This window comes from Aulostomus chinensis, chromosome 22 (genome assembly GCF_037954235.1).
Source record: "Aulostomus chinensis isolate RoL2024-O1b breed Wild chromosome 22, RoL_Achi_v1.0, whole genome shotgun sequence".
Classification (NCBI taxonomy): Eukaryota; Metazoa; Chordata; class Actinopteri; order Syngnathiformes; family Aulostomidae; genus Aulostomus; species Aulostomus chinensis.
This window is the reverse complement of record NC_141341.1, coordinates 17,152,501-17,166,854: the sequence shown is the minus strand read 5'-3', so window position 1 is coordinate 17,166,854 and position 14,354 is coordinate 17,152,501. Positions and strand designations below refer to the sequence as shown.

At 45.0% G+C, this 14,354-nt stretch overlaps 1 protein-coding gene across 1 annotated transcript in view; it reads left to right on the top strand.

The window, feature by feature from the left end:
- The first annotated feature begins 1,194 nt into the window (after positions 1–1,194).
- eepd1 (endonuclease/exonuclease/phosphatase family domain containing 1) overlaps positions 1,195–14,354 on the top strand; it is a 20,427-nt gene continuing 7,267 nt past the window's right edge. Inside the window, exons 1-2 of the mRNA XM_086192828.1 lie at positions 1,195–2,434; positions 13,969–14,020. Coding sequence (XP_086048954.1) covers positions 1,587–2,434; positions 13,969–14,020 — 900 coding nt within the window. The 5' untranslated portion in view covers positions 1,195–1,586. The remainder of the gene's footprint in view (positions 2,435–13,968; positions 14,021–14,354) is intronic.

Below are 14,354 nucleotides of genomic sequence, written 5' to 3'. Positions count from 1 at the left end.
CTCTGAGAGATACAATTATACATGGATTTAACTATAATTTCTCCACTAATATGTTCTACTCCACATTATCTAGCCTGCATTAAATGTAGGACAAAGTCACAACAGAATGTGATGAATATTTCATGTTCTCTAAAGGAGAACAAAATAGCATCAGTCTGTCGAGCGACTGGGGACCCTGTTCCAAACGTGGCGTAAGCTGGCGTCCAGTCAAGCTCAGGCATTATCGCAAGTTTCAAGCCGGCACAAATGATGTTTTCTAGCCCAGCGCCCTTCCCCTGTCACTACCACATGAACCTGCGCTCTGTCTGTGCCAGCAGGTGCTTAAGTATGTTAATGAGGCACGGTCAGGCTCAACCAGGGTGCATTGTTATTTGAGAACACCAGAAAAAGGTTAAAGCCACAGACCAAGAAGAGGCCGGTCTTTGGTCAGTGATGTTATTTGTGTTGTGTTATTTAAAGTGTGCATAAGTCAGATGAGCAAATACGCAGCATTGCAGTCTGGTTCTATTGATACCCAGCAACACCGGTTGCCACCTCCTCCCAGGCTTGCCTCACCTCTGACAGCTTCAGTGGATGCCTGCGTTTATTAATATAATACATGCTCGCATGCCTTCGCCTGGTACACAAGGAGGTCCGTTTCCTCGGTTGAGAAGTATTCAGTTCTACTGAGTTGAAAAATGAGGACCTCTTAAAAAGCAACCCGCAAAATCCTGGCACAACCAGGGTTTAAAGGACCATCATGAGGCTCTCTGATAGTTTGATGTCACATCAGTGAATCATTGGGTGTCTAATGACTGCTTCTTTGAGCTGTGCGCCACGCACTGTGGTTTGCACCCTGATTACACGCTCCCTAAACACCAAAATAAGGCTGAACATGTGTCAGCAGCTGCCTGACACCAGGGATCGTTTAAATAGGACCCATAGTCCAAGACCGGTTAGTTTGAGGTGAGTAAGTCTGCCCCCTACCGTCTGGTTCCACAGGTGGTTGATAATCCCTTACATATGATACCTTTAAACCTATCAAGCTTTATCCAGTGAATACCAACATATACGCTGTAGGTTTTTATATTTAGCTATTTATAATAGACTGTGTGTGTGTGTGTGTGTGTGTGTGTGTGTGTGTGTGTGTGTGTGTGTGTGTGTGTGTGTTTTGTTTTGAAGAGCTGACATCCATTGTTCCGGCGCCATCGCTGTGTCTTGACGTGTTGGGAGCAAAGGCTTGCAGTGAGGAGTCAAACGGGAGTGTGTAGACACCGACCTGTCACTGGGCACGAGGACAAAGTTTAGCGTGGAACTTGTGTTTCTAGCGCGCACGCGCGCGCCTAGGAGCACAGAGACGTGCGGGGCGCAGCGGTTAGAGGAGACACACACACGCACACACACACACACACCGGCATGTAGGACGGAGCGCAGCTGAGTGTATATCTGGTATCAGCTGTAATGAAGCCGTGTGTGGAGAAGGTGACGTCTCCGTCCTGAATCTCTGCTCCAGTCGGTTGTTTCAGCTTGTTCTCTCTCCACGCCGGTGGCCGCCTGCCTGCTCCCGTCCGCTTCGGTGATCCGAGACCCAGGGATCCTCTGGAGCCATGGGTGGGAGTCTCGGCTGCCACCGCTCCATCCCTAAGGACCCCACAGACTTCAGCTGCAGCAAGCGCAAATTCAGCGCAGCTTGTAACTTCGGACACATTTTGGTGAACCAGGAGCGACTCAACATCAACACCGCCACCGAAGAGGAACTCATGACCCTCCCTGGAGTCAACCGCACTGTTGCGCAGAACATCGTGGAGTACCGGGACTGTATCGGGGGGTTCAAAAAGGTGGAGGACTTGGCTCTGGTGAGTGGGATCGGGGCCACCAAACTGGAGGTGATCAAACTGGAGATTTGTGTCTCCAGTAGGACAAGTTCGTCCCAGCACTCCCCGTCGTCGCTGCGCAAAGACCCGGAGCACCAGTCGAGCACCGGGATGAACATTAACACCGCTACTCCCGCTCAGCTCATGAGCATCAGGGGCATCACGGAGAAACTAGCCCAGAACATCGTGGCCTATCGGGCGGAAAACGGTCCGTTCCGAAGTATCGAGGACCTGGTGAGGGTCCGCCACATCAACAGCTCTCTGCTGGATAAGATCCGCTTCCAGGTGTACGTGGAGCGCTCCAGGGCGCCTTCCACCAACACCAACGGGGGGCTGACCTGCACCTCTAAGTCACATCCCAGTCCTACATCATTCAGCATGACCAGCGATGACTTGGATCTCCCACCCGGTGGACCCACCCAGATCATCTCTGTGCGAGCCATCGTAGAGCCCCCGCCCGGTCTGCGGGATGGGAAGCCCGTGGTCCGGTTGGCCACATGGAGCCTGCAGGGCTGCTCCTGCGAGAAGGCCAACAACCCGGGGGTCAAAGAGGTGGTGTGCATGACCCTGCTGGAGAACGAGTGAGTACCCCTACTCCTCCGCCAACATTATAACAGTACAACAATATTTCTTTAAACTAAAGGAGTGTGAAACGTGGATGAATAGAATCATTCAAATATACACTCAACTGTCAATCCTCTTTGTTACTGACCATAAATCTTAATATAACATTCTTACCAAATACCTTAAAAACAAGAGTTCCTCTGTATTTATGAGCTCCTGCAAGAGTGGTGATTTCTGAGTGATCACATTTTAGAACAATATGTTCCAAATAGTCTCACTGTAAACAGCTTCTAATTCGCAAGTGAGGCTCTGGGACTGTAAGAGCTTTGCTGTCACCTAGAACAGATCCTGGAAAAGTAACTTGTCAGAAGAACTGTAAAACCTGATGAAATGATGATCAGTTCAGTAAGAGAAAATATCACAAATCAACCAATCATCCAAATAATTGTGATTTATGACCAGGGGAAGCCTGACAGTGGCGTGTCGTTGGCAGTGACGTAGAAGCGTTGGGATCCATCAGCTCAGTGGGTTTCAGGAACACTGACGCGATTTCACAACGTCTCTCGTTCTTTCATTCACGAAAAAAAAAAATCGTGTCAGCTGTTCGATGGAATCTTCTAGGTGAAGACAATGCGGGGGGAGCGGAGCGCTCAGTCGAAGTAAGAGGCAGAAGAGTTAATCAGCACAACAGTACAACATTAACTGGAAGCTCAGAGAATCGGGTCAATCTGCTGAGATCAACTGCAGCAGCGTCAGTCTGTCAATGAATGATGATGTGACGTGAATGAGAGTCTGCAAGTGTGAGACCCAGTGCTTCTCAGTTCTCATGGGTTTCATGGTACACCCTGGGTGAGCTGGGTGGGACCACACCAGTGTTCCTTGACACCAGGAAGCTCAGGTGTTGGTGAACCCCCATCTACCTGTTAGTTCTTCAGATCTTCCCAGTACCTAAACATTCACTCTGTGTAGGAACTCCTGCACTGAACTGTATTTAAAAGTATTGTTTTGTTATCTGGCTTAACAAAAAACATACGTACCCTCATCCATCAGTCCACCGGTTGGCACAGATCATACACCACATAGTAGACTGAGGCTTCATCAATTAACATTAGACACTGGTACAGTGACAAGCATGAACTAATAGTTGAGTGTGTGTAGTTTTAATTTACCAGTAGTCATGATCATTTACTATTAGTTTAAACATTATTTTAATAATAATAAGCCGAAACAGAGTCAAATGGAACATGATACTAAACTGCTGGGCCTGACAAGAGGATATGAGAATCGCAGCTAAATGCAGAGTTGCCTGTTGTGACCTTTCAGGCCACATATTTCTACATTCAAGTAGACTTTTGCAGTTATGCAAATGAACAGTATTACTGTAACTGTTACTCTTAAACTGCACTGTGAGCGATTCGAAGAAGTTCTGGAGGTCCTTGAAGCCTTTACAAAGGTCTTGACTGTTTAAACCTGTTTCTATTTAGTCACAATTGTATTGCATGCAAAAAGAATGATAGCACAACAAACGTGTAAAAATACAAAAAAAAGCATTTAAAATTAAAAAACTTACCAGAAGGAGTCGATGAATAAGACACGAAGAAGCTGTGAGTCTGGATCAATGTGCAACTTGTATGATCTTTTTTTAAAAGCGTGTCTGTACTTGGATGTGAAGTCGACTGGAGCTTCTGAGGAGCCATGTTACATCACCGTCTCGTCAAACGTGACAACAACATTCATTTGTAACTGCTGCGAAAAACTTAAGACATCTCATTGATGCAAATCAGTTCCACCTTCAACCACAATGTGGATGATGGCAGAGTGGCGTTTTTTCTTTCAAACTCAGAAAAAGAAGATGCTGGCTAATGCGTCGTTTTGTATAAAATTGCTAAATATATCAATAATGTTGATTATCAGCCATGTCACTCTGTGTATGGCACTTGGACTTGAGAGCTGGAACGCCTTCCGCCGGGGGCGAGTGGGAACCTCTGCTATGAGGGTGGCTTTCCCTCCAGCTGCTTGGGTGTGGAGCACTTACAGTTTAGGTTGGTTGCTGCCCATGAAAAATCAACTACCAGTTACAATTAAAAGCATTAACAGTTAATAGTTCATCTTAGGGGTTCACATTGATGCAAGGTGACCTGAAAGACTCAGTGATCCTCAGGCAGAGAGTCAGTTGGATCAGTCGGTCAGTGGTGTCGGATTTTCCTGGTCTGGCAGGAACCTGTGGGGGTCGGAAAGCTAGAAGTGAACTAGATCATGACTTGTCATGTGACCGGTCTAAAATCAAACACACAGGGAGGTGAAGTGAAATGTCCTCTCCCCTTGGAACCTATGGAACTCTTACTAACTTTGTTTATATATTCGTACCCTCAATGCAAATTGACGGTGTGTGTGTGTGTGTGTGTGTGTGTGTGTAGTCTTTAAATTATCTTCATGGCCATAAAATGATGTGTCCCCTGCTTCTTAATGCTACAGAGATGCACTTTTAGAGGAGAGAGATTTTTGGTTTGTGCCACTCTCCTAGAGGAACTGCAGCTCCTTCACGCCACAATGACTCACAATTGTCTCTTGTACAATAGAGTGGAATTATAAGACGAGATGGACTGGCACTACCTTGGTCAGGTGCTTACAAATCAAACAAAATGTTCCATGTACTAATCCAGCTCGAGTTTGTTTTGCGACTCCTCAGTGTTTATGAGGCTAATCGCCACACCCAGAGCTAGCCGAATGAGTCGTGTGTGTTGATAAGACCTGATGATCTTTGGCGCCATCTTAGATCGTATTCCTGTGTCTGCCTCCTCACCCATCCACTCACCGATCCAACCCCCCTCTTCTGAAGGTTCACTGACGTCTCCCACTTCCTGTGTTCCCATACCTCGGCTGACTCTCCTGATGGTGACACAGGCTGGTTTGTTATGGTGGAACAGTCAACAGGAGGAGGTTCAAGAGGAGATATGGTGTGTTTGCACAGTGTTTGGGCTCTGCTGTGTGAGCAATCACAAGATCCCGGCTGAGTTTACACACGCTTGCGCACGTGCGCGCACGCACACACACGCACACACACATACACTTCCTGGCTTTGCTCCAGGCAAAAGAAAAGTTACCGGAGTTCACTGAACTTCTTTCTAGAGGTTAAAAAGCTTGCCAGACATTAGTCATCAGGGAGCTGCCTGTCAGCCTCACGCACCGTTGGAGGGAATCAAACCGCTGACTAATTAACAAACTAACTAGCTAACTAATTAAGTTCAGGATTGATATGGGTCGATGTATAGATGAGAGCTGATGTTTAAGAGCTCACAGGAGGACTTTTCTGCTGGGAAAGTGAAACATACCCACACACAAGTCATCTAGGATGTTTAATGTCTCCACTGCGTGAGGCCAGAACTTCATTCTGTTTTCAAATCCTGCAGTGATGCGGCCAGACAGAGTGACATCATGTACTCCTCCAACCTGCCACACAGCCTCTCTGACCCTGAGCTAGAGGACAGAAGAAAGGAAGTGGTCTGTCCATGTGTCTCCACTCAGATACTAGTGCTCTTCCACATGGTTCACCGAGTACATTCAGTTCTTACTTGAGGAGATTGTGAATGTAGACAGGCAGCGTTGTGTCAAATCTGCGCTAACGTTTGACCATGATTGCTGTTTACCATTAAAGAACTGCAGTATAATGATCCAGAGAAGCTTCAGATCAGGGACCCAAGTCCGGGTTCATGTGTTCATGACTCCAAAGTAGAATTTGTCTGATTTGTGTGTACACCATAGCCTGGCATGATGCAATGAGCTATGCTCTGGTGTTCTTGTCTCCTGTGTGCTGGAGTTCACTTGGCTCAGGTGTAAAAAGAACAGATCATCTACTCTCCCTCTGCCGAAGTTTAATTGTGCACAGAACAACTCATGTGAGCACTGGCTGGCAGGGGAATGGAGAGTGTGTGGGCGGTCTGGTTGAAGAAGGTGGATGTGAAATGAACGTGGCCATCCACCTTTGAATAGATCGGGTGTTAGCAGGTCAACACTTCCTCGTTTGAGGGTGTCATCGGTCTGTTCCAGTTTTGTTCTGTTTTTGCTAACATTTGTTTTGCTCGTGCAGATAGGTGTGTGTCTGTGTTTGGTGCCGGAGGTGATAGGTCATCTCTCTCAGGTCTGGCTGGTGTTAGGCTGCCGCAGAAAGAAGCTAGTTATCAAAGGATTCAAGATGGTGTCTGTTTTGTGCAGGAGAAGCATTCCTTGTCCCTTAACCCTATTTCCTCCTGTTTATTTAGTTCAGTAGGTGTCTGTCATTTGGTTTATTTGTTCTCTTTTCTTCTTCGTATTGCTTATTTGAGGTTAGAATTGTTGTGTTTGTTATGTTGGCCTGGAACCACCCTGAAACTAAATCCTTATGTTACTTCTTTATATTGAGCTTCTTTTGCCTCCGTGGCTACTCGGGAGGAGGAGAGGATGCTGTGTCTCAGATACCCATAGACTGGGTATAACGGAGGACAGAGGAGTTTTAAGCTTGAGGCATTGGTCGCTCTCCACATGGGCTGTTTACCTGCTCAAATATGACTGGTCATATATTGGACACTTGGGGTCCAAAGGGGTCAATAGCTCTCAGAGCTTCTGCGGGGTCTGAAGATGTACTTAAATATGCAAAACTGAATTGAATGTCTGAGTTTTGAAGCTGTGTGACGGTGGAGGCGAGTTACATCCCACACCAAGAGGAGGGCTCCAACTAAATGCTGGCAGTCGGAACAGGACAGCGTGAAACAGATAAAAATTCTTTCACATCCTCATCTGAGGATTTCGCTAATCAAAATCATCTTTCCTTCAGCAACACTGAATTAAATAATTTCCTATTTATTTATTAGTTAACTTATTTATTCTTCATTTTTGCTGCTCAAAGGGCTTCCCATCACAGAGTCAAGTTTGGCTCATTTATAAGCCAGACAGGATTGTTCTTTCGATCGTGCCGCTTTCTCCATCCCTGGTAATTTCAGACAAATGAAGATCAAGCAGGAGTGAAGAGAGAAAGAACATCTTGAAATAAAATTAAATTGGGCTCCTCTTGGTCTCTGAGACATGGTGTAACCACTCCAGGCTGATGGAGTATCCACCAGAAATACCACTGCAGGAAATTGTACAGGAAAACCTCCTTTGACAAGAGCTCTTTCATATTTAAAGGAGCCAAGACATGAGATGAGGTGCCTTCTGAGCTGCAAGAAGGACAGAATTATCATCATTTTTAAATCCATGCTTGTAGGATTTATTGTACATTTGGTTTATGACTGTCATTTTAAAAGCCCTTCAAGGGATTGGCATTGGAAACGAGCGGTAGTTACACCATAGCTGTGGAAAACTGTTTTACAATTCTCTTTGTTTATGTCATCTGTCCTTACCAAAAAAAACCATTAAGAAAAGAAAGATCAGGTGGAGACAAGGTCGGCTATATCTCAGGGTTGAATTCAAGGATAAAAAAATGATCATAATTAAAAAATAATTAGCTCAGCTACATCAAAGACAACTTTCCTTAGGAAAGATGAGTTATCAGTTCCTCGGTGGTGTCTGTCTGGGTATTTTTGGCTGGGAAAGATGTTGTAAACCTTTCAAATCTACCTCCATATATCTGCAGCAGTCCCCTCGATGGTAAGCAGAGGTGGCTAACAGTGGATGAGCTGCTGATGTTTGAGTGTTCAGATGACACAGCTGCTGTCATCACTAATCCCATTACTGTCTAATCTGCTTCTGCTGCATGTCCAGCTCATTACATTAGAGGACTGAACATTTACAAAGTGCTAGAGTAACATGCAGTATTTACATCTGATATTTAATCCAGTTAAAAGTCACAACAGTTGACCGCTGAGGCATTTCCTGTGATGCGTGTGTCTTTCAGACCAAGTGGGTCCAAGTTAGCACTGCGACTGATTTGGGAGATTTTAGTGATGAGGGAAATTCTGAACATGCTTGGAAATACGCTCACTTTCCTTCCTGTCAAGAGTTAAAAGGAAAAAAATACATGCTAATGCCTGTGTGTTAAATATAGAGAGAGAGCCGGGTGAGGATTAGCTTAGCACAACACCTCATTTAGCTCTGTTAGGAAACACTTCCAGCACCTCTTAAGCTCACCAATTTCCATGTTGTATCGTATGTGTTATATTCTGTTCACAAGCAGAGATGTGAGCATGTCAGTTTTTGTTTTCATGTTGTCATAAATCCATTTCATGTCTTCATGTTGACTGTACATATCAAGTTTAGTTATTGAGCAGAGCTGTTAATGTGCCTTCACAAACCTGCCACGGCAATTTGGATGATGTTTTCGACATCTGATTATGAGATTATGGATTATGAGATGGACCGGGGCAAGAGTTTGGCAACTGCAAAGCACACACACACACACACACACACACACACACACACACACACACACACACACACACACACACACACACACACACACACACTAATCCCCTCCCAGACTTGCAGAACTAGCACAAACACACACATAAGCATGGCAAGTATTCACTTTTTCAGTGATTGCAGTGATCAAACGTGCAGAATCCTGAGAGAGCTTGTCGCTGTAACAGGGGTCTGTGCTGAGCTGATGCAGGGTGGTGGGTGCTCATGTGGAAATTTCCATTGGCGCAGCATTTTACTGTTGTCGGACAGTGAGTTAGGGGCACTGCCCAGGCAGCCCTGCCAGCCATGATTCACTCGAGCCGCTATGGCACTTCCAAGTCGTTTTCTCTGCTAAACAAAGCTGATATGGATCACTGTGTTCCTGCCGCAGCACTTAAACACAGAGCTGCAAATCAAAGTGACTTACCACAGTCAATTGTCAGATAAATAAAACTGGCTTTAATTAGCGAGATTGAAACAAAAGGTACGTTACTTCAAGTAGTGGAGGAGGAGAGGAGAGTAATGGGTCAGTCTAAAATACCAATGAGTAAACAGAATGATGTGAGGAGTGAGTGTGTAGGCTGGACTGTCAGCTTTAAAAGATGAGGAACGAGAATCTGTTCCAATACATCAATACATGCATAGATCCTTTTCAGACTGCATGGACCTGTATACTCAGAACCCTTCAAACACTCAAATTTTAATCAAAATATGGCAAATAAACCAAGCTGTGAATATGTTCACGGTACTGATATTCAGCAAATGTGGACAAGTGGAGTGTTCAGCAGCGTAAAACTGTCCCAAAGAGCCGCTCGCCCGAAACAACCTTTCGTGTGGTTTTTCAGTTTCACTTGTTGCAGTCGGTGTCTCGTGGTAGCCACACAGACATGATGATGTCATTTGTGTCTGGTCATTTACGTTCCTCACACATCTTCTGTACGCAATATAAGACACGAGGCTACAACCACATCATCATTTGTTTTGAGTTCAACATGGAAACTTCTTATATCCAGGGTGATTGGTTTCACAAGAGAACATTGATGTGAAGTAAAAAAACCAAACTGTCAGCAGGCCATCACACGCTTTCTTCCTCTTTCAGGGTTGGAAAGACCTTAGAAGCGTTGATGTACAAGGTCGCTTCTGCTTCCACCGCTGCTCACCTCAGGATTATGTAACCTCGCGCATGCCCTCCATTATTTGTCTTAATCTGACAATACTGCTGCAGACGCTCTGTTTTTTCTCGTCGTAGGTTGTTAATGTCTGCTGGGCAGCAGGATAAGAGCTTGTCGCGGTGACTCTGAAGCTTTAGTTTCTGTATCAGCATTTCTCTGTGTGTTTGAGTCCGTGTTTATGTAGGTTTTTTTTATCTTGAGGATTGTTGTCAGCATTATCTCCTGTAGACACAGCAGATTCTGCTGACCTCTGAAGGGTGTGAAGGTCAGCACAGGTTGCCTCAATGCCTCTGCGTTACCCTTCATGTCCTGCTGACATGCTTGACCCTGGGGTCAGCTCACAGTGTGTTGGACCCTTGCCAAAAGAAGGATCTGGGTCTGCACCAGCAGCACCTATGCAGCACACCTACAGCAAGGGAAAGGCCTGTTGGTTCTCAAAATCAGTGGCTTCATTAATCATGAAGGAACCAAAGTTCCAACTTGTGATCTCACCAACTCTTTCTGTTGTGTAGAGTTGAGTAGAAGAAAGAGTTTTGCAGAAATGAGTTGTTACGGTTTATCAGGATCTCAGTGATCACCTGTTAATGTGCTTTGGTATGGAGCAGGTTAATGAGCTGTCACTGACACACATGACACTCTAGTGGACTCACCCATTTTTGTGGTGTGACGTTCCTGTATGATTGTCGCTTGGATTCTTAGACACTTGTACATAAACCCGTGTGTCGCATGGCCGTCATGGTGCTGTTTGAAGTGACCGAATCTTTTCACGGTGCGGCTCCAACACTGGCAAGAGCGCTAGCAGCGTGCTCATGGTGCTGCTGTTCCCATGTGCTTGTAGCTCTTAACATGACAAACAGGTTAACTTATTTAATGGGAATGGAGTCAATGGCTTGTTGTAGCTGGTGTACTGGCAGTAAAACCCTCATCTATGCAGCGCAACTGGTGTGAGGTGGTGGAGTGACTGTGAGTAAATCTGGAGGAGGAACCCAGCAGCAGCAACGCTCCACTTCAGCTGTTATGTAATGTGATTTTTCCCTGTGGCTGAGTTTGGATTAGTGGGTTAGAGGTGAATGAGGTCTCAACATGGTGACCGGCTTCATGTCATTGTGTTGCCCCACAGTGACTCAGCCCAGCATCTCCTGCTGCCCACACAGCTGACAGACTCTTGTTGGTGAGTTTGCATCATGTCTTGTGTAACTCTGAACTCAGCACTTTTCCTTCTCTGGACTGAATAGTCTGAGGGTGTTACTGTGAGTGTCAAAACAGCCAGACTGCCATCTGATCAGCAAAGAAGCTTTCTTCACGTGCTGTGCACATCCCAGTACTCTGCTGAAAGCTGAGGGAACCAGGGACGCCTCCCAGGAATGATTGCTTTTTATTCTGCTGACTCTTGGCTCGGGAAATCATTTAATGAGTAAACAGATAAAAGTTTATTGGGCTGTTAAGGCTCTTCCTTTTGCTGTGCAGCAGCCTCAGTAAGAGTCAAATGGACAATTTAGAAACATTACGTTTGCCCCGAGGCAACATGCTATTAATGATGTTGACAATCCAGTTTGGCTAGTTCCATTTAGATCTGTTGCCTCAACACAGTTGGACTCTCTGATGCACAGATCAGTACTCATTTTTCTCATTTTTCTCAAAATTAATCGTTAGATCCCACAAAAAAGTTAATGATTCCTCTCTGTGTAAAGACTCACAGTCCTCTAAGACCGTTGTAGGGGAGACCGAACCCTCAAATCTCATGTCCGCTTCTCAAAATGACACAAAAAACATCCTCGGATTAAGGAAGAATGACAGCTCACAGTGCTGCTGCCGATATGATTCAGACTTCCTTACACACACACACACACACACACACACACACACACACACACACACACACACACACACACTAACAAATGATGGTCTGCACTCAGCTTGAGATGATACAAACATTCACAGCGAAATTTCAAGTGTAACTTTGGATAAATGTGGACGTTTAGAATAACAAATGAATACTAATTCCAGAGTGAAATACTGGTATAACTCAATTGATTAAGATTTGCTAATGTTCAGTCTACATTTGCAGCGTGACACAGGCCATCTTCTGACTTCAGCCAGGCTTGTTTTGTTCCTAAATCTGACGAGACCTTAACTGTATTTACACTTCATGAACTTATTTTCCAAGGGTAAATGCCTTATCAAGAAGCTGTGTATTATGATGAAAAGCTTAACAACAACAGTAACCTCTACTCAGAAGGTTTGTTGTGTCTCCACCATTATAAGAGCCTGTTTGACTCTCTGTGGTGCTGACGCATTGTATGGGTCGTGTCGTCGGGGGATTTTTCCCTCACCTAACTTGGCAAAGGCCAAAGTCTCTCTGAATTTATTTCAATGGGTTCCATTTTCTCTTTATCTTACAGCTTCTTGATTGACCCACTTCCTTTGTATGCCACAATAAAAGCTGCCTGTCAGAATAAAAGCCACTTCTGACGTTGGATTTGACGGCCCAGTCACCATGTGATGTAGAGGTCATGCTCCATCCATGGGTTTCTATGCTTGTCCCCATTTCTGTTTTAACCATCTTTGTCATCATAGAATAGAGAAAATTGGAGCCAAGTTGCTAACAGTTTGACACCGACTTGGCCCTCTGATGTGTCTCATTTCACCGTGGCGTGCTCAAGATATGGGAGGCGGAGAAAGCACCAGCTGTGTTTTTGAGACTGTCCTTTGTACATGACACTCTCACTGCTACGTCAGGGTTCACCACGCCACACTGACATGTTCACGAGGTTAAACCATGATGATCATTGGCAAGGTTCTTCAGTGCTCCTCGGTGGTCTCCATCTCTGTTTCTTCATATTTCCTCTGTGAATTCAGCTGTGTGGGTGCTTCCCTCTCCTCTTTCCTTGTCAAATTTTATGTTTCAGAGCCTGAGGTGGATTTTTCCTCTAAAGGTCAGATTGAAAGATGTTTTGCATTTTGTTGTTATTTATGGAACTGTTCGTCATTTGCATTTCTCTCTACTTCAAGTCAAACACATACTAAAATATACCAACAATTACTTTAAGTTGCATCAATATTTTGATGTAAACATTAAATATCCACTGTGACAGACTGGCAACCTGTCCAGGGTGAGCCTTGCCTCTCGCCTGAAGTCAGCTGGGAAAGGCTCCAACCCCCCCTCCCCACGACCCTTAACAGATAAATGGTATAGAAAATGGATGGATGGATGGATGGATGGGTGGATGGATGGATGGATATGGATCCATTTTATATGTTTGCGTAAAAAGGTCTCATTTATGGTCAAGAACCCACTGAGAATTAGAACCAGCTCCGTGAAGCGCTTGTATTTGGTCTGTAGTTTCTCATCAACCTTCACTTTCACATTTGTGGAACCTGTAGGCTGACTGACGACGATGATGATGATGATGATGATGATGACGACGATGATGATGATGATGATGATGATGATGATGATGATGATGATGATGGCGGAACCTTAAGCAGCTAAGAAGCAGAGCTATAGAGTGAATCAAAGACAGACTTGATTCAACTTAGATTTATCAGGTGGTGAGAAGTGTGACTCCTGAAACACGCTAATGTTTGGAATTTACTAGATGTGTGAAAGCCACTTCCTCTTAAGTATTAAGCCATAATTACCTGAGAAGGTAAACGTTTCAATCTTAGTTCACAGCGAGTTCTCCCGGCAACTTGGCCCCAAAAAATGCTGCGGCTCCAGACGACTCATGGGTCAGGTTCCTACTTTTAAATGTGGTCATTACAATCTGAGGTAGATCGCCGTAAAAGCAGCCAATAAAAAGCAATTAAAATACAATAAAAAAGTTGCAGATTTTATCACAGTAGGTTGATGATAAGGACATTTCTCAATGAATTTCTGATGTGGGATTTTAAATGGCGAGCGCACACGAATGACATCCCGTGTGTCTGTGGAAGGGTGTGTGACGGGTTCTTATTAATGTGTGTGTTGTAGATATGTAACTTCATCTCTGTGTTTCTGTTTCCAGTATCAAGTTACTGGCTGTGCAGGACCTGCTGGAGCGGGAGGCTCTTGATAAGGTAACGGCGGTGGGTGAACTGCTACTAAAGCTGCTGCTGATGAGTCACCTCCCACTAACACACTCCAGTGTTTCCCATTTATGTAATACATTGGTATTATGCAAATGTCCCCTATCTCCAAGGGTGTAATGTTTCCTTTTTCTAGTCTCCCTACTGTTAAAGCGCTGTTGGTCCTCTCTTGAGCATTCATGACTATAAATAGGACGGCGGGGGCTGCAGGTTGAGGGGTGTCCAGTGTCAGGAACTGACACACATCTACAGCCCGAGAGAACAGGACGCTCCTCTCTGATAGTCTTCAGTTCTTTGTCAGATGATGATCAGCTGATGGCACCTT